We start from the raw sequence: 22,551 nt of genomic DNA on the forward strand, positions 1-22,551 counted from the left end.
CCTAACAAGTAAGAGCCTTGATTTAGCTGCATTTTTCTTAAGCATAAATTAAAACTCAAATTGAAAAATATAATCATACGGTACCTTGCCAAAAACTGGATTTCTAAACACATTTTCACAACTAACTTCAGAGAACACTCCTAAATCTTTTTATATCAATCAATATTTGAATTTTATATAATCAATCAACATGTGTTCTTGTTTCAAACAGCTTTCACCTGTTGCAAAAACAGGTCCATGCCTAGAGATGTCTAAGATTGCATCTGAGGCAGGATTTATTAGTTAGGACAAGATGCTCTCCTTGTCCTCAACCTGGAAATGGATGGAACTCTATAATTCAATGAGTCTGTATTGTATGTGTACAGTATGTGTCTGCTGGGTTTCTAGGTCTCCTAAAAGTAGCAGCACCTGAAGTGCAGGAAGGAGCTGTTAAATCTATCAATTTAAACAAGCAATTACTTGATTTAGCTTCCTAAGAGCTGATGAGGACTGAAATCTGCAGACACACCTGTCAGCCATGACCAGGACTGAATGTTGCTCTGGAAAATGAGCTCTGTTTGTAAAGTTTCAGTAATCCCCGATAAAGAAAAGGTGACTTTCAATGATGCAATTAAGTGCACAACTGTTAGCTTTATAATATCATATTAAAATGTCAATTGCAAAAACTTGTGCCTAAAGTGGATTCACATTTGAGCATTGTAACTGCATTCTAAATGATCAGAAACGACGTCTGGTCACATACTTTGATTTCTGAATGGTGCTTCAATGACAATAAATCAAGTTAACGAGTTTGAGAATTATAAAAAGGCAACAAAGCCACTTTTTAGGAAGATGATCTGCCAGTTCACCTACTGAAAGTTTAAAAGGAACTTACATATTTTTAAACAGCAGGGGAGCAGAGTCTAATTCAGGACACACTGTTAAACACCCAATCCCCCTATGGAGGCCAGCAAGAGCAGGGATGGAGAAATAGGTTCAGAGTGAGCTCCAGCAGTCGTCACAGGATTGGTTTTCCCTTATCCAAAATCAGAGTTGGCAAAATAAGGCTAGGATGTGAATCGGCTCCTACTTTTGTTTTGTTTCTCATCCTCATTCCTTCACATGTCATTTTCTTCACACTCCAGACAAGGCTGCAGTTTCAAAAGGACTGTTACGCAGCCTTTCAGTGTGGGACTAAACTGTGCTGCCTCTTTCACTCATGAAGGTCTAATACTTTGCATTTCACTGAGGGGATACGCTCGTCAGTCCTAGACAATTTTACAGTGCAATCACAACAAAGAGTCACCTGTTGCTAGGTGCAGGAGAAACGCACACAATGACTGCACTATTGAAAAGGGAAAGAAAAACAAACCAATCTATCACCCATGAAGGTACACAACAAGTGAAAGTAAATGACCTGAAGGGCTATTTCATAATTAACACATCATATAATAGCTGTTTGTTGTTATGGACAGTTATAGTCAATCTAGAATATATCACTTAAAGATTAAGTCTAAATAGGAGAGATATAGTAAATGACTAATAAAGTAGGATGCAGTAATCTCTGTAACCACAGTGTGTTTGTTGTATTTACTCACTAAGAAACATACCAACTGTGGTCAAGTATCAGATGCTGTACAAAACATTTCTATGAATGTGAGCAACTGTGTGTTTATCAAATGAATACTTCAGTATAGGGTGAGAAAGAAGAGAGGAAGAGAAAAGGGACAGAGAGAGGACTGGAGTGAGAATATAGGCTAGACAGTGGTGAGTTATAGAGAGAATATTCTAGAAAGGAGGAGAGGACAGAGTGGGGTTCTGAGAGCGAGGTGACCAGGGTACCCACAGGTGTGCAGGGAGAAGTGCTTGCGGTCACCAGGAGGGAGGGGTGCCCCAGCACAGGGTGGCTCTTTGTCTCCCAGGAGGTGCTGAATGGAGTGCAGCTGGAAACACGGGTCAGACAGCAGCACCGCTCCAGCTCTGGACACCCTGAAACACACATGTCCACAAATTGTCAATCCGAGAGCAGTTTCTCCCGTAAAACAAAAACACAGCCTTATTAACATCCAGGCTGAGAGTGTAGGTATTAACAGCTCTTCCCACTTCAGTCACTGCACCCTTTAATAATAATAACTTTTATTTATAAAGTGCATACAGGTTTTTACAGATGTAGGACAATCAGATGTAGACCTTGGTAAAAAGGAAAGTTTTAAGTTTGGATTTCATGTAGAGTCTGAGGAAGGTCATTCCATAACACTGGAGCAGCGACAGAAAAGGCATTGTCACCTAAAGTCCATGCCATTTTACTCATTTCCTAGGATATACTACGAAAAACTATAGAACAGCACAAAACCCAATGCAAATCCCTTTCATGTCCACTTCCCAACACACATACATTTTGTGTTATTGGAACACTTACTATTTGATATAATCAGCAGATCTTGCAGGAATATCATCATCACGTCCCACATAGTGCACAAGGAAATCCTACCTAATACTATAGTGATAGTCTGCGTTCTGAACTACTTGGATGTTCACTGTAATGTGGTTGAATTTTATATGCATTGGACAGCAACAATGGTCTCACCAAAGACACTCACAAAGCATATTCACTTTTTCCGGGATCCTTTGGGATGAAGAGCACTATAAACATTTAAGCGATGATAATTATGATGTATTAAGACATTTCATTGTTAAGCACCAGTCTCAGCAATTCCCCTCACCGAGGAAACTGATAGCTGAGCCCAGGCAGTGAAAATAAAGGAGCCTGTCATCACTTCACTGCTGGGGTTAGTCATGCCTGACTGATGTCTTTGTAAATGGATGGAAGGAGTTAAACTGTGTGCAAGGGTTGTTTAATAAATGCTCCTGGCACCTAGGATCAATCCTGGGGGAAAAGTATTATCACAGCCTCTGAAGTGCAACTGGCTGTTTCCACTTTAAAATGAGGAATGGCAATGTATGCAACATCAGCATTGGCACTGATGTAGAGTAAAGCAAAATAAAGTAAAGAGTGATGCACTGATAACAGGCCCTTGCCAGACTATTACAGCAATATCTTCATTTCATTCCACAATTTCTGTGCATCCCAAGGAGAATACAACAACCTAAACCGTTCCAGCTGCAGATGAGACTGATAGATTACGCAATATTGTTTGTCTTTTCATTTTATGCCCACCTATTTAGAAATCGCCAATTGTTTTTATCTGCTCCCCCTTGTTGTCTTACTGTATGTCACGAGGGAGCCATGACACACAGAAACCATCGACCATCTCCAAACTGCACGGGTACCAAATCATATAAAACAAGTAAAAGAAACAAAATTGACAACCGGGATCATTTATTCTCCTATTAAGTAACAATGCAATCTAGAATGTTACAACTTGTTTGAAGAGTATACTTTATCTATAAAGGTGCTGCAGCAGCTGTGGCTTTTGAATTCCCTCCTATCTTCAGGCTTGGAGCTTTTTTGAAGCCTTCTCCTCTTCTGCATCAAACAACCTCATGACAACTGAGATTAGCTGTGAGGGGAGCTTGTGCTCACCTTGGATGCTTGTGAAAAACAAATTGTTGTGTTATCCTAACGAGATAAAAAAGGTAAAAAAAAAAAAGAAATACATCGGCAGCAAAGCGAGCGAGCACACTCTTGAGAGCAGGGACTTAAAAGTGAGCGAGAAAAAAAAGCCCAAGCTCTCACCTGGACAAAGAAGTCAGTGGGGAAGGCTGGGAGTTAGGCCCTCCTATAGGAGTCAGGGGGTGTCACTATGACTCAAGAAGAGAGAGAGGAGACTGACAAGTATGGCTGTATGGCAGTGGAAAATTAACAAGTTGTCACGAGCACCACCGACTCCCATTTATTAAAAGGTGCCTCTGTGACAAGTCTGTTCTCAGACTTGGGCACTCACCCGAAACGGTCAGCCACTCTGTTTGTAAAAAAAGGAAAGAAAAAGGCACATTTATCAGAGTGGGGGGAGATGCACTGACACATTCAGCGAGGGGGAAGCCGGGGATGAGGACTGGGGTTGCAATCACAGCCTGTCTCGACACTCCCTCAGAGGAAGAGGATTGGTAAGGCCTGATGCACCAGATCATTTGGAATGATTTATTTTACCTTGAAAACTGCTTTTAAAATTCAGCAGCTCTGTGGGATCCAATTTTATAGTAGAAAAGAGGAGAGGTATTTTACACTTTATATTTGGCTTGCAACATACAGAAAGCCTTTATAACCTGAAATATATAATGTCAGAACTGAGACTCATTGCTATGAGTGCTACTCATTGGTATGAACCAATGATCTATTGATGATTAAATGGCAGATTGCTTTCATATATACTTGTGGAAGCGTGCTTCAGTGCTAGTAAATGTCTATTTCCCATAAAATGTTACTTTCAGGTCTCATGGCAATAACATAACAAAGCTTACAAACAAAGAGGCTATTTAGCCTATCTGGCTTGTTTGGTTACAGGTAGAGTAATGATGAATACTGTAAAGCCTTTTTGTAAATTTTTGTCAATCCATCCAATTTTGGAATTGCCAGAGCTGTCTTTTTCATGTCTTGGGTCACAACTAGGAATCCTACAGCCTCACACAGGAGAGAATGAGCAACTGTAGGCAGCCTCCTCTGATTTACCTCCCAGAATGCTAGTCACTCTGCTCCAACTGTGACAAGACAAGGTTTGAACCTGCAACACCTCGGTCACAGAGCTCCTTTGCTGGTTGAACCACTATGAGCATATATCTTAAACTCAACTGACCCACTCTTCAACTTCAACAATTCAGCTGGAGGTCATATAATTCCCCCACCAAACACACTACCTTCTGTTCCAAACTCAAAAGACTGAGCTCCCTTAATGTGTCTGTGACATTCTCTTCACACTTTGTCTGGTTGCTCTCCTTTGCATTTTCTCTAGAGGTAGGATGCATCTTGCAAGCCAATGAGGAAAAATTAACTATACTATACCTGTTAGACTTTAAAAATAACTTTAAAGTTATTTAACTATAAACTAGTTCTTTCAGTCGCTTAAATAGCATTCTGTTATTACATTTTTCTCAATATGTGCACCATACGTAACATTTTTATCTTCAAATAAAGTACTTGTATTTGGGTATCTAATCTCCTAGGAATAATGAGATTGCAGGTTTTAAACCTCTGCAAGCTACAATTCAAGTGGCTCCCTCTTTCTTCTTAGATGTAAGTATGAGAATTAAAGCTTTATAGATAAATCCATTCAATTAAAGCATGGGGTCAGATGGGGCACACTTTTGTGCTTAAAGTAGCAACTTAATCCATTTAGCTCTGAGAACACTACAGAAGCAAAAAAAAAAATATTGCCACAATACCACATTATAAAGTGTCTGAGGTAACCCAGAGAAAGCATGATCCCCTAATAAAATTAGCAAAAATTAAACACACTCCAGATGCATACTTGGCACCTAGAAAACAATCCCGTGGCAAAAGAAACTTGCCAAGGAGAAAAGATGTTTCAAAATGAGAGAGATGGTCAGGCTGTTTGATACAAGAAGCATCAAATCATAAGAGGATCAGAATCAAATGCACTCCCTGCGAAAGCGCAAAGAAATAAAGAGCAATGGCTTAGTCCAGATGAATCAAAAGTACCATGTTTGGATGAGACTAAATCAGAATCGAGAATAACAGCTTGTGTTGTCTGAGAACGGCCTCGAACAGCTGAGTGTGGGAGAGCCTGACAAGCCTCTTTAACACCAGCGACAGGAAACTGTGGGACCAAAGAACGGAGGGCCGTTCTTCAGCGTCTGTTCACCCCCACGCAGCTCAAACATCAAGTCTCTCTTCAACCCTGGTGTCACAGGTTTCCGACAAATTTGGTGCACATTTAAGCGCAACATAAGGTCTGAATTGCACAAAGGTTAGAGGAGATTCAGACTGATCTAGGAGCCGAGAGAGGGAGCTTTTCATTTGAGGAGAGGAAAAAAAAAACAATTTGTACCTTGCTTCAGATGTAAAAGAAAAGTTGAGTTACTTCATTTCAGTTTGGTTGTAGGGTCATTGCCAGGTTTAAGATCACCATTTACTGCTTTGGAACTGGGTATAAAGAACTGTAAATGACTGTGGTCCCATATGGGTGTCTAGACCATAACATTACAAACCCTTCTCCTTTGCTGTAAATTGCCATTATAAACAGGGACTGTGGGACCATTTATGATGCAGTGATCCCTCAGTAAAGAGGATGAGCTCATCGGCCATTATACCTTCGCGGACATCTAGAGCAGGGATGCAATAGTGGGGTGAGTCATCAGTGAAAACGCAATTTACCTGCTTAAAAGTACTTTCGCTTTGTCATACTTTCCTTATGTTCAGGTTCAAGAAAAGGCTACGGTAGAACAGTAGTGCTTTCACTCTCTTCTTCCCCTCAGGCAATCAGTATCCTTTAAGTACTGTAAGTGTGTGAAAGATAGGCCCCTTGCAGGCAGCAATGGATCAATTGGATAAGGATCTTTGGTGTTGAAGGAGACCAGGTATGGATTGGCATACAGTATCTGAGTTTGGGAAATGTGAGTTTCAGAGAGAAATGTGTTCTATTGCTCTGGTTAAGTCCATCCTTTACATTAAAATTAGTCCACTTAACTGTTACGGTGGATCACCTGTCTAGTCTGATGATGTGACACTGCCCTTAAACAGAAGATGTCAATATCTATTTGATGCAGAAGACTGTTACATGTACTTCTCATAAGTAGTGTTACGTCATTGTGGCATAGATTTCTGCTCACTGGGAATTCATTTTCTTGTTCTTGCATGTCATATCCTGGCATTTTGATGATGATTTTTTCCAGCTCGGCAACTGCTTTTAGAGACAGCAATCCCCTTGCTTATCTGTACTGAGAAGTGAACAAGTCACAACTGCAGCTCCTGCCCCTATCTGATTCTGTGTAACAATACTCAACAATTTGTGTCTTTATTCCTTGATTAAGTTTCGTCCCCCAGAGGGACATCCAATTAGATTTAAGAATAACTAGCATATAGGCATACTTATCTAATCAAAGTGCTTACTGTGCACTGAAAATTGATCTTCCTGTGTAAGAGACTTTCACATTTTGCGTGTTTTTGTCTGTGTGTAACCTGTGATGGACTGGCGTCCCATCCAGGGTGTATCCTGCCTTACGTCTACTGTCTGACAGGACAGGCTCTGGCTCCCTTTCAACCTTGTATTGCATAAAGCAGTTAGAAAATGGATGAATGGATAGAGTATGACTTTAAAATCTGGTAGTTTGATTGTATGACAGTGAATGCATTTCTTTTTTCCAGTACTTCAGGAAAAGAAATCTAAAACAGTCGCACTCTGGAGGGAGTGAATTGTCCGAGGACACAGAAAGTATCTTTGGGGTGTACAATTAAGTAGCAAAAGAACTACATATGCTGAAGCATAGCAGAAACAGCATGCAAAATCAAGTAAAAATAACTGTGCACCCCTACAGTGTAAACAACTGCAAAATAGCAGTCCCTCAAACCTGCTTGTTGGAAGCACATGGCAATTTTCTTCAATTTTATAGGCCAACTACAGAGAGGATAGAATACAGAGAGAAAATGCGTTTCTTTGTCCTCATACTCTGCTGTGACAATTGTGTGGTCAGCAGGAACAACGTTTCATTAGTTTCTGGGAGGACTTTGCAAAAGTCGCAATGGAGACTGAATTTAAATTACACTGTAAGTTCTGTTTTCGTATTTTTTTAACCACACTGTAGGGAGAACGTCTTCATACAAAATGAGTGATAATCCAGTGCATGAATGCTGATCTATTCTACTTTCTAATTTCTCACAAACCCATCTTGAACCACTGAGATGTCAAGCTAGTGTTTAAGGAAAAGAGCAGATCTTCTGAAACAACCACCAAGGGCAAACAAAACAACATCCTTACAGTATATGTTCAAAAGCTTTTGCTAGCACATCTGGAACGGAATCTATGTCGAAACTCAAATAGCATAAAACAATCATAAAGGAGCATGAAATTTCAAAAGTGACAAATGCTACAAGAATCAGGCCTCCTCACCATCATGAACCCACTGACTCACTTACATAACAATCAGCTATGTGAATCACTGAAGGAATTGCTTTGTGGCTTCTCAAGAGTCGTATGATGCATGTGTAAATTGTCAAAATGCTTTGTCTCTCTCAAACGCTCGAATGTTCTGTAACAAGTATATCTGTCATTCCAGAAGGGAGATAAGAGAGTGGTTAGTGGTTATGCAGCTACGTTAAAGAACGTATCTAAAAGGAAAAAGGATGACTAAAAACAATGGTCTAATATAAAGCAAAAAATATATTTACAACAATAAATGAGCATATTTCTTTCCATTACTTGACCTCAAGCTTCCATTGTATGGAAGCTGGGCTGAAGTGACAATTGTAGGTTCTTGATGCAGTGAGCATTTATGATCCAGTTATATGGAAAGTAAAACCCCACTCTCTAATTTCAAATCCAGAAGTGACCAAAACACAGAGGCTAGTTGCTAATGGGAACCACATACAGCCACATACAGCCCTTCACCCGCCCAATATCGACCTTTTTCAGGGGATGAAGGCTAACGATTGTGGCTCATCTAAAAGGGAGAGGCTGCTGTTTTTTTTCCCCAGCTGACAGTGAAAGACTTACTGGGAGTAACCAGTGTATGAGAACCTCAGCTCTATCTCGTCTAGCTAGATAAGAGAGTACTCTTAAAAATGGGCTCTAAAAGAAAGGAGGTTGAGAAAGAGGTATTTTTTTACTGTTGAATTTCGGTACATGTACTCTGACACTTGAGCATGAACCTATTTCAAATGTCCCAGGCTTAAAGGGTTTGCCTAAACATTGAACACAGAAAGGAAACTATAAGAGCAAAACCCATAAAGTGAAATCTGAGTGTGCCCAGGAGTGTTGCACTGGCACAGTAGCACAGGGGTCTTGGTATTGACACCCTTACCTTTTCCTCGTATCTTACAAAGGACGTCTTACAATGCTTTGAAGCACCAGACAGTGATGACTCCTGACAACGTATTTAAAAAGAATTCACATGCACCACAGACAGATCCGCTAAGACTTCAAATCTAGGCCAATCAAGGTCAAAAGGTTTCCTCCAGTCCAGTACAGAGACATATGAGTGCTTGATATTAATGAAACATAAACCGCAAGAGGATGAGTGTAATAGAGGTTGCTTTCCTCCTTTTATAATGTCACCTCTGGAGGCCTGTGTTAAATATTTGCCTCAGTACTCGATTGCAGTTTCTCATTCTAGCCAAGACAAAGCCGTAATAAAATCTCGAATAACACAGTGATCCAGACCAATGGATATCAACCTGGGGTCCATGTCCTCTGTGAACTCCCCAGAGGAACTGTTTGGGGTCCCAGAAAAGTGTAGTAACATATCAGCAGTTTTAATCAATAATATGTTTTGCTCTCAGCAGAGACGTGAATGACAGCTATTTCCATATGCTTGCTTTTAAATTCTTAGCATTTTAGAATAGCTAATGGCAGATTTCAGTGGGTTGTTTAAACAGGCTGGTTTGAGAATGACAGTCCTCTAACTATATGAACCAGATTAACCTGGTGTCAGATCTTGGTGGGTAATCTGGTGAAGAAAGCACCCATTGTACCAAGAACACTGTACCAGTGATGTTAAATTTATTTCTATATTTTATGCAAAAAATGAGATATTATTGGTACGGTTTACAGTATTTTATTCTCAGACCTGCCATCTGTAAATAGCCGTCTAGTTACCTGGACATAATTCGTTCAACGAGGAATTCAAAATGCACAAGCATACTGTATCTCCTCTTTACAAACACCAAATTGATGGAGTTGCCAGCAACTATTTAAATTATGTTTTGAAAGTGAAGCATATACTGGAGCCACATTATTTTCCAATAGGCTCGATGAATAAGTTATCTGGGGAGAAAACAAATGAGACACCAATGGCAGAATTACAATGGATCCCCTGTGTAAGGGCTGCCTGTTGAAAGTCAGCACTGAGGAAATGAACAGGAGATAACCATCACTGAGGGAAGACAAAAATCACCAAATGTTTCCCTTAAATTGCACTGTAATATTCTGTATAGTGCACAATCTGAAAGGATACTTGTGTTCAGTTCACACTGATTTCCAACAGAATAGTGACACAAGAGAGTTATTAATGTGAAACAGTACAGTGTTTCCTACAAGCAGTGTGCATGATGAATATTACTGCTTTCCAAACCAAATCCTACAGAAAGGCAAGAATCCCAAGATTTTGGGTCCTTAATTTTTTTTAACAGGTGGGGCCTAATACATGTATTGCAACTGGATTGATGATAGCTCAAATCCTGGGTGCAGGATTCTACGGATGTACCCTTAAGAAGTTGGTTTGATTTAATAAGAATAAATAAGCTCAGGACTACAGCTGGGAAATTCTGACCTCAACAATATGCCAGATTTGTCCTGAACTGAAGCCACATTGATGGTCAAGTACTACAACTAAAAAAATCAATATAGCAAGCATATATACGTCTGATGTCAGCATTCATACACAGCAGCAAAGAGCATGCTACGTCTCTTCAAGAGATACACTATACCTGCTTTCAGGCTGCATTGACTATTGCTAAAAGAACAGCTGGAAGATGAACAACAGGGAGACTGCTCTAAGGTCTTCTTGTAATACAAATACAGCACTGGAAGGGTGTGAACATTGTTTTGAGAAACATGGACCCTGATAATATTTTTTAAAATTACAGGAAATAACAGTAAATAGTGTTTATATTTTGTGAAAAACAATTAAAAATGAAGAAATGTAAATGCAGCCATACTGTACACGTAAACAACATAACCATGATGAATACATGCATTAAATTAAACAAAAGACATTTCACAGTGCTGCACTTTACAGAAGTTTACAAGTTTTCACACCACACTGTTCTATATATGCGTTTATTATTGATGGATGCACAAGGAAGCTTCTACCACTCAGAAACACAAAAGACAATGTAGAGCTTGATCGCCACAGCTAACCGGTGGAGTGGAGTTCCTTACACAGTACATTCATCTTTGAAAATAAACCTGCCAATGGCACAAATACTGCGACAAAAATAGCTCTTCTTTCCAAACTTATGAAGCGACCTCCAAGCATCTCCTTACAAGAACAGAAATGCTTCTGCCAGAGACGGAACTCAGAGGTCAATTCTCTGTCTCCCAACAATTTCTCTGTCTTCCTCACTCTGTCAGCTTTGGCTCCTGGCCCCAGCAGATAGCCCATCGGACGACATTTTGCGGATGCATCACACAGCTGCTCCTACACAGCTACCTTCCAAGGAAATAGTTTTCAAAGCTCTTTAAGGTGACAGTTGCCGTCCATCCCTATCACATCTATGGGGTTGCCGACGGCCTAGGCTCTGGCTCCTGGCTGTGCTCAGATGCAGTGGTGTCTGCTGCAGAGAACAGGCTGTCTGATCCACTCTGACAGCACTAGGTGTTGTCACAGCTACTGTAACTGACAGGCTCCAACAGCTCCTAGCAAGCATACAACATCCCACACCCTGCTTTCCCGTTTTTTAAAAAAAATGTTATGATCTATAACATGAAGCACTGTCATTCAAGAAGAAACACGGTGATAACTTTGTAATCGTAAGATAAACCACAAAGCCTGTTATTTTAAGTTATACATAACTCTAAGAGCAATTTTATTTTCATCTTCTTAAGAATGTACCACTACTACACCGTATCCCCAATCTTTTTATTATATTACACAAGACTACAATCGACGAATGACATGGATAGTTAAAACGGCTGGTGTGCTAATTGACTAGAAAAATTGTCTGTTTTCAGACAGATGGTCAGGTTTAGCAAATATGACAGTCTGGGTTACACACTATAATAAATGTTTTATGAGCACAGTCCTTACAGGAAAAAGTCGAAGTACCCAATTATTAGAAGTGAAAAAGAAAATTGTTGACAGCTTTTTGACACCATATGTATTAAATTGCTTTCTATAGAGTATTTACAATTTAGGCCAACTAAAACCCCCCAAAAATCTTCATTTGTTTTACTTATGGCTGTTCCTCCAGACTGATCCCCAAAACTCAAGTGTTATTTGATTTTGTTTGTTATTAGAGACCAAGCATTGTGAGCTTCTCTAAAACTAACCCGAGAGGGACAGAGTGAAAACACCTCAATAAAATGGAAAGCTCTTCTGATTTCACAGAGTGAAAATTCACTAAAATAACAACAACTGTATGATGTCATTTTCTCTATTCATACCTTATTTCCTCCCTCAAAAACAGATTTTCTGTCAGCAGCACCGACTAGAAGGGAGGTGGATGAGAAACGCATCTCTATTAACATTTGACAAAAGAGCAGGGGGGAAGCACAGTCTAGAGAGAGGAAAGGAAAATCACCAGAGCTGTTTCCCCGGGAGATCTTGCTGATAATTATGGTTCATTCCACCCACTAGTGGAGCTAGCAGGTCACCGCAGCTCATTCACAGAACACCGCTGAGAAGAAACAAACAACTGGAATAATAAATAAATAAAAGAATGACAGAAAAAAAGAAGCACCCAAAAGGCACCGCTAAAGTCCTCCCTTTCGTTATCCCATTTTGGCCAATCGCTGCATTCCAAATGCACCACAAGGCTCCTCCTCTCAAACTCTGAGCCTGCCTGTAAATAAGAGCTGAGTGTGAGAGAGAGAGCAAAACACAAGGAGAGTGAGAGAGAGGGAGAGAGGACCAATACAGCCAACGACAGAGAAAGAGAGAGAGGGAAGGGAAGGCAGAGAGACTCAACAAGAGATGAGATCGAGTAAGCACTTCGGAGTTGGGAAAACATCAGCAGGAGCTGTAAGAGAAGTCATACAGTCCCCGTACTTGGAAGCAGAGCGATTTTAGTCACTGCGTGAAGAATGTGATTAGCGGAGTTATATGAGGGACTTTTGTCTGGAGTCAGCTAATAATCTAAGAATTCGATGTCTGGAACTGGAATGAGGGGGTGTGTTGGTGCGTAATGGCGAGATGTGCGGGGGACTTGCTGATTGAAGACTGCCTGTGCTTGCACCCTCTCTGAAACAGCCTACTCCAGATCAAACTGCACTTTATTAAGCTCTTGTTCTTGCTCTGCAGCCGAAAACTGGATCTCCTTACTGTTGTTCTTCGGACTGCATGCACGCGCGTGCATTTGTGCGTGTTAACCAAAATGACAGGATGCTGACTTTTTGCTCCAACTTGTGCTTCTTGCAGAGTCTGCGGCAGCTGGCTCTGCTTTGATTTAAAACGCCAACCTGCCCTGAACAGGACGTCAGAACTGTAAGTCACTGCAGGGGGGACACATAAACTGTGAAGGTGGCTTCACCTGCGGTCATGGGGCTAAGGCAGTTGTTTCAGGTGGCTTGATTCCTAATTCCTGCAAGTGCTGTCTGGTTCTTAATATTTGAAATCTATTATTCTAGGGAATGATTGAAAAGCAACAAAAAAGACACTGAACTGGGCTGCGGTCTGAGGAAAAGACTGCCATAGTTTTTTGAGGTAGGGGACATAGAGTATACAAAGTGAGCTCCTAAAAGAAGCAATAGAACCATGGGGCTCTAGCACGAAGTAATTTTAAGCATGGTCAACAACACAGTCAGTGGTACATCGCAGTTAGAGTGTTGGTGGTGCAAAGGAAATCCAACTATAATATTTTTGTGGTGGGGCAACTTTCTGTAATCCTGAAGCCCTGCTCTACTTCTCTAATTTCAACATCTTAGTTAACATCAATTAGTAAATTTACACTTACTGTCTAATTCAGCTGAAAAAAAACCCATTACGGCACCCTAAGCAAAACATTTTGAGGACTGCTGTTTTGACTTTTAGGAGACAACCACATCTGAAACACTACTGAACGCCAGTATCACGCTCATGTGGTAGAATATTCCAAGAGCACAGGACTGAGCCTGCTCTCTCCATGTCCGGGAGCATCCTGAAGGAGCAATGATTTGTTCCCAGGGTCTGCCCAGCTCTCTTCTGCTGAGCTTACTCCTGCTGCATCTGGCTGGGGAGGGTGCCTCCGCCAGCAGCTGTCCTCTTTCCTGCCTCTGCGCCTCGGACATCCTGAGCTGTGTGTCCCAAAACATGGATCGGATGCCCTCCAGCTTGCCCGTGTCAACTGCCACCCTGGATCTCAGTCACAACCGGATGGTCCACCTAGAAGATGGGGGATTCCTGGGACTGCCACGCTTGCACACCCTGAGGCTGGCCCACAACCGCTTGACACAGATCGCCCCGGGGGCCTTTCGCAATGCCAGCGGGCTTCGACACCTGGATCTCTCATCTAACGAGCTGCAAGTGGTGGAGCAGTACTACTTCCAGGAGTTGTGGGGCCTGGAAGAGCTCCTCCTTTTCAACAACCGCATCACCCGTGTGGAGAGCAAGGCGCTGACCAGCCTCCCCAACATGCACAAGGCCTACCTGAGCCTGAACCGCCTCACTGACTTTCCCTTCTTCTCCATCCAGAAACACAGCCACCCCTTCCTCACGACCCTGGACCTATCCTCCAACCGCATGTCAAAGCTGCCCCTGGAGGAAATTTCGGCCCTCCCGGCCTCGGTCCAGAAAGGCCTCTTCCTGCACAATAACACTCTCATCTGTGAGTGCGGCATGTATGGGATGTTTCGCCACTGGGAGCAGAAAGGGTTTATCTCAGTCAAGGACTTTCAGGAGGAGCACACCTGCCTGGTGTATGGTGAGCGGCGGGCATCAGTCCGCTTTTTCCGCCACACACGCTTCTTTGAGAACTGCACTCTGAAAGCACAGGGGCTGCTGGGGGAGCCAGAGGCCAGCACGAAAGCTTTTGTTGGGGAACACGTGCTGCTGAATTGCCAGACATCCCTGCAAGGGCAGCACCTCTCCTATTTGTGGGTCTCCCCCCACAAGGAGTATATTGCTCCTCCCGGCAATAATAACACACTGCGCATGTTTGTCAATGGAAGCTTGGAGATCCGTGAGGCACAGGCTGAGGACTCAGGAGTGTATGTCTGCATGGCTCTAGACAGCCAGTTGCTGCGCAATGAGACATGGGAAGTGAATGTGACTGTGGCCCTAAGGCGTTACGATGCCGAGTCCTTCAACACGGGACTTACCACCCTGCTGGGATGCGTGGTCAGCCTGGTGCTGGTGCTCATGTACCTCTACCTGACCCCCTGCCGATGCCCCTGTCGTAAGCACCTGCCTGCAGCCCCCAGTCCTGCCAATGAGTGCAGTGCCCAGTCCTCTATCCTCACTGCTACCCCACCTGCAACTACTGAGGGGCCAGGGCGAAAAGCCAGTGGGCACAAACATGTGGTCTTCCTGGAGCCCATCAAGGAGGCACAGAATGGGCGGCTGAGGGTGGCGCTGGGGCCGGAGCATCCCAAGATACAACACCTGCGAGGGGATACTGACTCTATAACCTCTGTATTCTCCGACACCCCCATTGTGCCCTAGCAAACCTGGGACTATCCCCCTTGGCTTAAGGGGTGAGCACCCCTATCCTAAAAGCCAGTCATCTCCTTCCTGTCAGATCTGCTTCAGAGCAGAAATCACTGTGTCCTGCCCTGGAAGGAACCGGATCCTCTCTGGGACACCTTGTTCACTGAGGAAGAATGTTTCACCAACAGCTCAGCTGGCTATTAACCAGGGCTGTGGACTTCTAAACTGCATGAAACTAGAACTGGAGATCTAGAGGAGATGTGCTTATAAGAAATGGTAGAGCTGACCTTCTTTAGCACTGCTTAGGGCTGTAGTGAACAATAACTACTGATGCCTTGTTATAACAATTAACCCTTAAATGATAAACAATTAAGGACTACCTAATGCAAACCTGATGTCCGATTGAGCCAGTAACATCTCAGGTGTTTATAAGCAGACAACTACTATAAAGTATCTCCATCTGAATCCTTGATTAGGTCACCATGTAGACTACCTTTGAAAACAACAGACAAAAATAAAATACTTATACTGTAGTTTGAGTCCCAATATCATGAACTGAAGACAAAAAAACAAAGTTAAGATCTGCAATCTACCATGGGACTACAGAAGACTTCATCTGTATGCAGCTGGGACTACAACAACATTGACGGAAAGGCCTGATTATTAACTTGATCTCTTGGCCAATACGGAAAATTACATTTCAGTAAACTCTGCATCACTTGACTTAAAGATTCTGTGAGCTAAGGAAAATTCAACTGCAGAAAACACAGAAAAGCAAGAAGAAGAGGAAATACAGAAGAAAGCTTTCCTTGTTGGAATACTATTTTCCTAATCTTCCCCCTTCTTAATCACTTAATAAATCATTCTGCTTTGACCCTTAAGGTAAATGTTGTCTTGTTATTGCTCAGAAACAACTGCATGTGTCTGTGTCAGTGAAAGCATGCAGAAACTGTCTGGGAAGTAAATGTTAACACTGTCAGAATCTCCTGTGGGATTAAGGGTGACATCTGTCATTGAGGCTTGAACAACAGTGCAATGGCAAACTACTCATTAATCTGGATGAGGATTTTTTCTAGTGCTTTAATTTTAGTCTGTAAAGAGCTACACAAGTAACTCTTGTTACTAACCTAGAGTGGAGATATTACAGGAGAGTGTGTTTTTTTCAAACAAATTTTCATTTTAAAGCTTCTCAGTTCTGGCAATAGAGTCTAGCAATTGTATACACTGGTTGAAAATCTATTGCTACAAACTAACTTTAGCATCTTCTGTCTTTATATCCAGCCCCATGTCTTTTAAATATGTTCTGTTGTATTATGCATCTGTGACTGAAAATTTAATTTTAAATTTGTGATTATTGCCACACTTACGTGTAGGTGAAGTATCTCTGTACATAAACTAATCACCAGTAATACAGAAAACAGTTAACCTGGTAGAAAGATACACTTACTAATGATTAATTGTACAGTTCTAAGTGAAGATATTTAGCATTTATAAATACTTTATTTAATGTTAACAACTTGTTTGTTATACACTTACAGTATGAAGTGCAATGCACATTTACTAAAGCAAAGTATTATCCTTTATCCTTTTTCCTAAAAACACATGCATGAATTAAAACACTCATTGAGACTGGGAGTGGGAGGGAGGGGGGGATAGGACAAAAGCTCTATAAATGTGTACGATATTTGAATTAATTAATTCACACAATAATTAATAATACAACAATATACTGTCCAAAATTCTGGCTTAGAATTTCTCATGACCCAGTACTCACAATTTCTTGTATAAATATACCAAATGTAAGACAAAACATTTACTCTGTACATTGGTTTTCCTAGCAGTTGGGAAATGTCCTGCTTGGAGTCTGAAGGCAGAGAGCAGGATGTGTATACAGTACCACTCATGAACAGTGGCAACAATTTCTTAGAGGTGACAATGACCTCACCAGTGACCATTTTATTTTGATCTGGGTTAATTCAATTTTCCCCTTTTGCTGTGCTGGTTATACTAAACTTATTACAGTCATGTTTTGTGGTACCTGTCAAAAGCCCTGTTTTGGTCTTTATCCTTGTTGTGCTGAAGGTGTCGGACCTTGCTACTGTTTTTAATGGTGAAGAAAAGGAGGATTCCAGTGAAGCATCACTTGAAATGAAAGAGCATAGTGTTTGGGAGTCGATGTGGCAGGTCTGTGTTGCGTCAGGAAGTGCGCTCCAGCCGAAGAAGGCGCAGAGCCAGCAGGCTGGCGGATGTCTCAGGCACAACCCACACACACTCTCACACAGGCATGAAGAGCAGCCTGTGGAGAGGGGAGGAGAGGGGGCGCCTCTCAGGGTACAGTGGAGAACACACACTGCCTGGTGCACAGTTAGGGTTGAGCAGTCTTAATTGTCTAATTAATCTGGCAGTGGAAAGACATTTTTGTGGCCATTATAAGCTCATCTATAACAAGAATGAAGCCACCCATCTCACTCAAGACATAGAGCTCTGAGCCAGTTTCGCCTTTATGACTTATTTCCCTTAGCCATTCACAGCCTCCTTGTGAAGTACATTTCTTCTATTCCTTATCTTGTTTAATACAGAAAAGACTCAAGAGAAAAAAAAAAGCTCAATTTTGTTTGATATCTTTATAGACTCCCATATACAAACATTAAAAGGCTCTTAATCCAACACTGTATTATCTTTATGAGAATCTGTAGCCATAGCCACAGTGATTGTGGGAGCTCTGGATGCATGTAACTCAATAGGAGGGTAGCTAATCTCTACTGCTGAGGTTTAAAGACAGAAAGAAAAACATTGCCAGGATGAATTAAGACAATAAATAGTTAATAGTTGATAGGCAGGTCTCTCAGGGGTTTGGACACTGTATCTAACAGGAGAAAGCCTTGACAATGAAGACAAGAAATGGTTAAATACGGTGTGGGTGACCATTTACTGTACAATATGACAAACTTTCAAATGAAAGTAGCATTTGTTTCAGTCTTGTATAGATTAAAGCACTTGATCTGCCTTTTCTTTTTATGTTGTCTGTAAGTACCTTTGAAAATACTTCAATATTGCAAATTAGGAAGTAGAATAAATTAATGTTGTATAAGCAGATGCCTAGGCAATAAAACATAAAATTACAGTATGTTACCAAAATTTAAAATGTACTGAGTCACCAATTACAAATATCAGCGTCCAACTGTGTACCCATTGGCTTTTGAGATGAAAAAAACTGCTTCTTCAGCATACTGAAACACAGCTCCTGAATAGTCAAAGCTAAACAAAACATGAAACACAGTTTAGTACAAAGCCATGATTTTGTACGCTCCTGTTAAAAAATAGCTAATTTATATCAGAGACCTAATGACAGGCAAAATAATGTCCTTTCCGTTTTTCACTGCTCTGCTGCTCTCCCATCTTCCTAGAATTTATCAGGTACATAGCATTTCTGACAGAACTGCTGAATGCACACAATTCCTTTCACTACCAATCTTCACTGGTGCAACCCATTGTTACAAACCAAGGACTTGCATATAAATTACATAGAAAAACCATCCACCTCTCCATCTGGATCAGCCAAATCTGCTCCAACATCAGTAAACTCGCAATAAAACAATCATGAATCACAGCTGCAAACTACGGGCTGCCTCACTGGAGCTCGGAAAAAGACACTCAAATGTACAATAGGACTGGAGGAGAGGGAACATGTCCTCTCTTACTGTGTAGCACCTCAACAAGTCACCCAATCCCTAACAGCCACATGCACTGTCTTAATGAAAGCTAGCCAACAATGCATTCTCTTCTAGGCTCATTGACCACCAATAATAGATGTGCTGCCTTTTATAATCACCAATTCAGAAGAGGCTGCTTCACAGAGGTCTACTGTAAAGCTATGAATCTCTGTGTCACCCCAGTGTTTTGTGTTATTTCTCATTTTTCTAATAATTTTTGCTTTTGGAATGCATTGAACCGAGAAGCACATGGCCAGCAAAAGACTGCAGCTATTATGTCCAAAGCCAAAATGTGTCATTCTGTTTGCCTGACCACCTTGAAAGCTTATTTTTGCATACCATCTAATCTGCTAGCTGAAATTAGAAATGAGATTTATCAATTTTTCATGGATTATCAGGCTCCCATTCCAGAAGGTACCTTCTGGTATACACCATTGAAAGTGTGCCATAAAAGAGCATTTTTAGAAATGTGCTTGCATACAGTATGTGTTACTAAATGAATGGCCAGCTTGAGTCACCAGTGCAACCTTCACAGTTATGACTCCCAAATTACTTTCAAGTCTTTAGTTTTGACAACGTTTGCTTGTGGGCCTACCTGGAGCTAGAAACACTGTATTGGAAGGTTGGGTGGAGACTGAGATAACCTCAGATCACACTTGGTTACATTCTTTTACAGAAGTTGCCCTTATGGAATGTGTCTAACTACATTCTGCTAGTGCACAACTGTGACAGTCTGGTCAGGGGCCTTTTCCCAAGAACCTGTTTATCCCACTTTTTTCATCATGTGAGCTCTGTGTTTTGTATTCTTGTTTTTATAGATTTGCTAAAAACCTAAATACGATGGCAACAATGTAAAAGACCTTATTAAACTTTTGAATTTAAGCAAAATTAGCGAGGAATGGAAGAACAGAAACTGGGGACACCTGTAGAGTATGGTGCTGGGAGAACCCCCCCCAAAAAAACACAGGAAAATGGGATGTTACTGTATATACCGTCTCACGCATCAAAGAAGGACAAAACGAGAAGGCTTTCCTCTGGCAGCCCCTGTGCACGTCACAGGCCTACTGAACCCCAGCTAGACTGATAGAGGTCCAAGGAAAAGTGGAGCCTTTGGATAGAATGAGAGGGGCCAGGGGCACCACATGCGTCAATAAACAAATTAAAGGGATCTGGAAACAGTATCACTCAATAGAGCCAAGAGCCTGCTGTGACAGATTCAATACCATCTCGACATTACGAGACTGCCAGTCGCTCCAGCTCACGATCCAATCTGTCAGCTGAAGGCCTCATGTGCAAATTGATAAGATGGCAAGAGTATTTATCAATATGGAACAAAGTGTTCAAAATCAGTATGATCTCATGCCTGGGCAAGTCCTTCTCATTCCTCTTGAGTGTTTTACGAATCATATTGCTCAAAAGTGTTGGAAATACTGTAGTTTTACTAATGTTGGCACATGGGACTGTGCCGCTATCTCCTAATCTATTACTTTTTTTCAGTTCCGCATTGTGTTTTATGTTAGTTTTCCGGGATATTACTATTGTAGTACAAAGTGGAAACTTGCAGCTCTTAAAGGGGTTCATGTGAAGGTGTTGAAACGAAATAATGAACAACATAAAATGAATAATGCTTGCTTTGTACGATCACAAGTGGACTCCTAAAAATAATGAATATAACAACATATAGTATATTTTTTCCCTGATGCAATAGATTTTCAGCATTACCTTACAATAGGTATTTGAATCCCAGGCAGACAGAAAGAAGACACTGCCATAACACAACATATATAAAATTAACTTGGTTCTCACCCCATAAATGTGAACTTGTTGCCCACTTCCCAAAAGAAGGATGCTGTCCTCCCACAGAAGGTAGAATAGCCATGTACATTAACTCATTAAAGTCAATCTAATCCCTTAATACACAACTCAGTCTACCCATTATCTTAACAAAGCCACTCAAATCCCATAAGGGCCAGACTTAACTGTACATGTTAATATATACATGACACTAGACTCATTAAGAAACAGTCTCAGCTGTAACATTACTGTAATGTATGTAAGACAATCTTCCTACGGACATTCCCTGCAGCAAGTGCAGTGATTTTTTCAAAACCCCATCAGCAGCACATCCAATCTATTTCTTATCCTGAAATCTGGACATACAGCAATTTCGCTCTTTCAGTTGCAGCCATACAGAGTGTATAAATGCATGGATATAAAAACCCCTATGAATAGCAAGCATAACTCATGAGCCTAAACCCTAATATATTATTGAAATTATATTGAATAGATTGCCCTAGAATATGGTACGCTGCTATTAAACCTTTCAAAGGCACTTAAAAAAAAACGTAATGTTATATTAAGTCAGTTCCAGAAAATATTATAATAGAGAGGCATACAGTACACAGTTACTAAAGTCAAAAAAGTAGTGCATACTAACTGCTTTTTGGTTTTATTGAATTTTTTTGTGGTTGTGTTTGCTTTTGATAAATCTCTCCTCCTTAGACTGTTATTGGATGTTCTGAAAAGGCCAGACCACAGACAATGTGTTCTGGAACGATACCTGAAGGCTGAATAAGCCTTCACCAACTGGCTTCAGAGCATTGTGTGGCAATTTCATTACCCATCAATTTTCCACTTAAATTGTGGGATAATATTTATAATGCAACTAAAATTCTCTGTGGTAACAAAACCTGGAAATAAGTTGCATCTAACAAAACACATAAGATAAAATAAAGAAGAGAGGCTAAGCAGATAATAAAAGGCACTTGCAGAGATATTAATGCAAATATACAGATTCAGAGTGCATATACTGTACAGGGGATTACTTTAATTTTCTTCAGTGAGAAAAAAATGAATCTCATTTCTTATCTAAAACGGACTTGTGTTGTTTAAATCAGATTACAATGGCCCTGTAAACAGCTGAGGACAAAAGAGAAAGGGATCATGTAAGAAAAGATTAATTTAAAATGGTGAAAGAAAATCATTCAGAAAATTTTCTTGGACGTGTCTGAATGACTAAATTAAACACAATCAAGATTACACTGCAAGGTAGAGCCTGACTCTGTTTTATTTTTTCAGTTATTTAACTGTTAAGTGTGACTGTTAATTGACACTTTGTCTTAGGCAAATCTCTCAACTGATTCTCCTTCGATCAGGAGCAGCCAGCCTAGGAGCAGAAAAAGTCACAGCCCTACAGGTTCTATAGGTTACCCTCGTGGATTTATAAAGCTGTAACATGAACAGAACTTTTCTGACCAATCTACAGCAGCTTGTAGAATTTGTTCAATTAGATAAGGAGCTACCAACTTCAGCCTTTCCCCTTCAGGTTTTAATTCCAAAAAGAAGTCTGTACAAAACAATCAAAATTAGATTGCGCCACAACTCTGGAAATCTATGATTAAAGGGTCACTGGACTGCAGCTGTCCGACACTGCATCTGGAGAAGC

The 22,551-nt window shown here is 41.0% G+C and overlaps 2 protein-coding genes across 2 annotated transcripts in view; one reads left to right on the top strand and one right to left on the bottom strand.

The window, feature by feature from the left end:
- Window positions 1-22,551, bottom strand: part of LOC102695723 (E3 ubiquitin-protein ligase RNF123) — a 124,804-nt gene that overhangs the window by 26,197 nt on the left and 76,056 nt on the right. The window contains exon 36 of the mRNA XM_069189409.1: window positions 1,826-1,968. Coding sequence (XP_069045510.1) covers window positions 1,826-1,968 — 143 coding nt within the window. The remainder of the gene's footprint in view (window positions 1-1,825; window positions 1,969-22,551) is intronic.
- Window positions 12,661-16,274, top strand: amigo3 (adhesion molecule with Ig-like domain 3). The gene is made up of 3 exons (XM_069189410.1): window positions 12,661-12,754; window positions 13,189-13,254; window positions 13,801-16,274. The coding sequence occupies exon 3, from the start codon at window positions 13,918-13,920 to the stop codon at window positions 15,406-15,408; it is 1,491 nt and encodes a 496-aa protein (XP_069045511.1). The 5' UTR covers window positions 12,661-12,754; window positions 13,189-13,254; window positions 13,801-13,917; the 3' UTR covers window positions 15,409-16,274.

Source organism: Lepisosteus oculatus, chromosome 4, assembly GCF_040954835.1.
Source record: "Lepisosteus oculatus isolate fLepOcu1 chromosome 4, fLepOcu1.hap2, whole genome shotgun sequence".
Lineage (NCBI taxonomy): Eukaryota > Metazoa > Chordata > Actinopteri > Semionotiformes > Lepisosteidae > Lepisosteus > Lepisosteus oculatus.

What these genes read in the sequence shown, in the direction of transcription:
- amigo3 (XM_069189410.1), top strand. Translation starts at nt 13,918, where the DNA reads ATGATTTGTTCCCAGGGTCTGCCCAGCTCTCTTCTGCTGAGCTTACTC.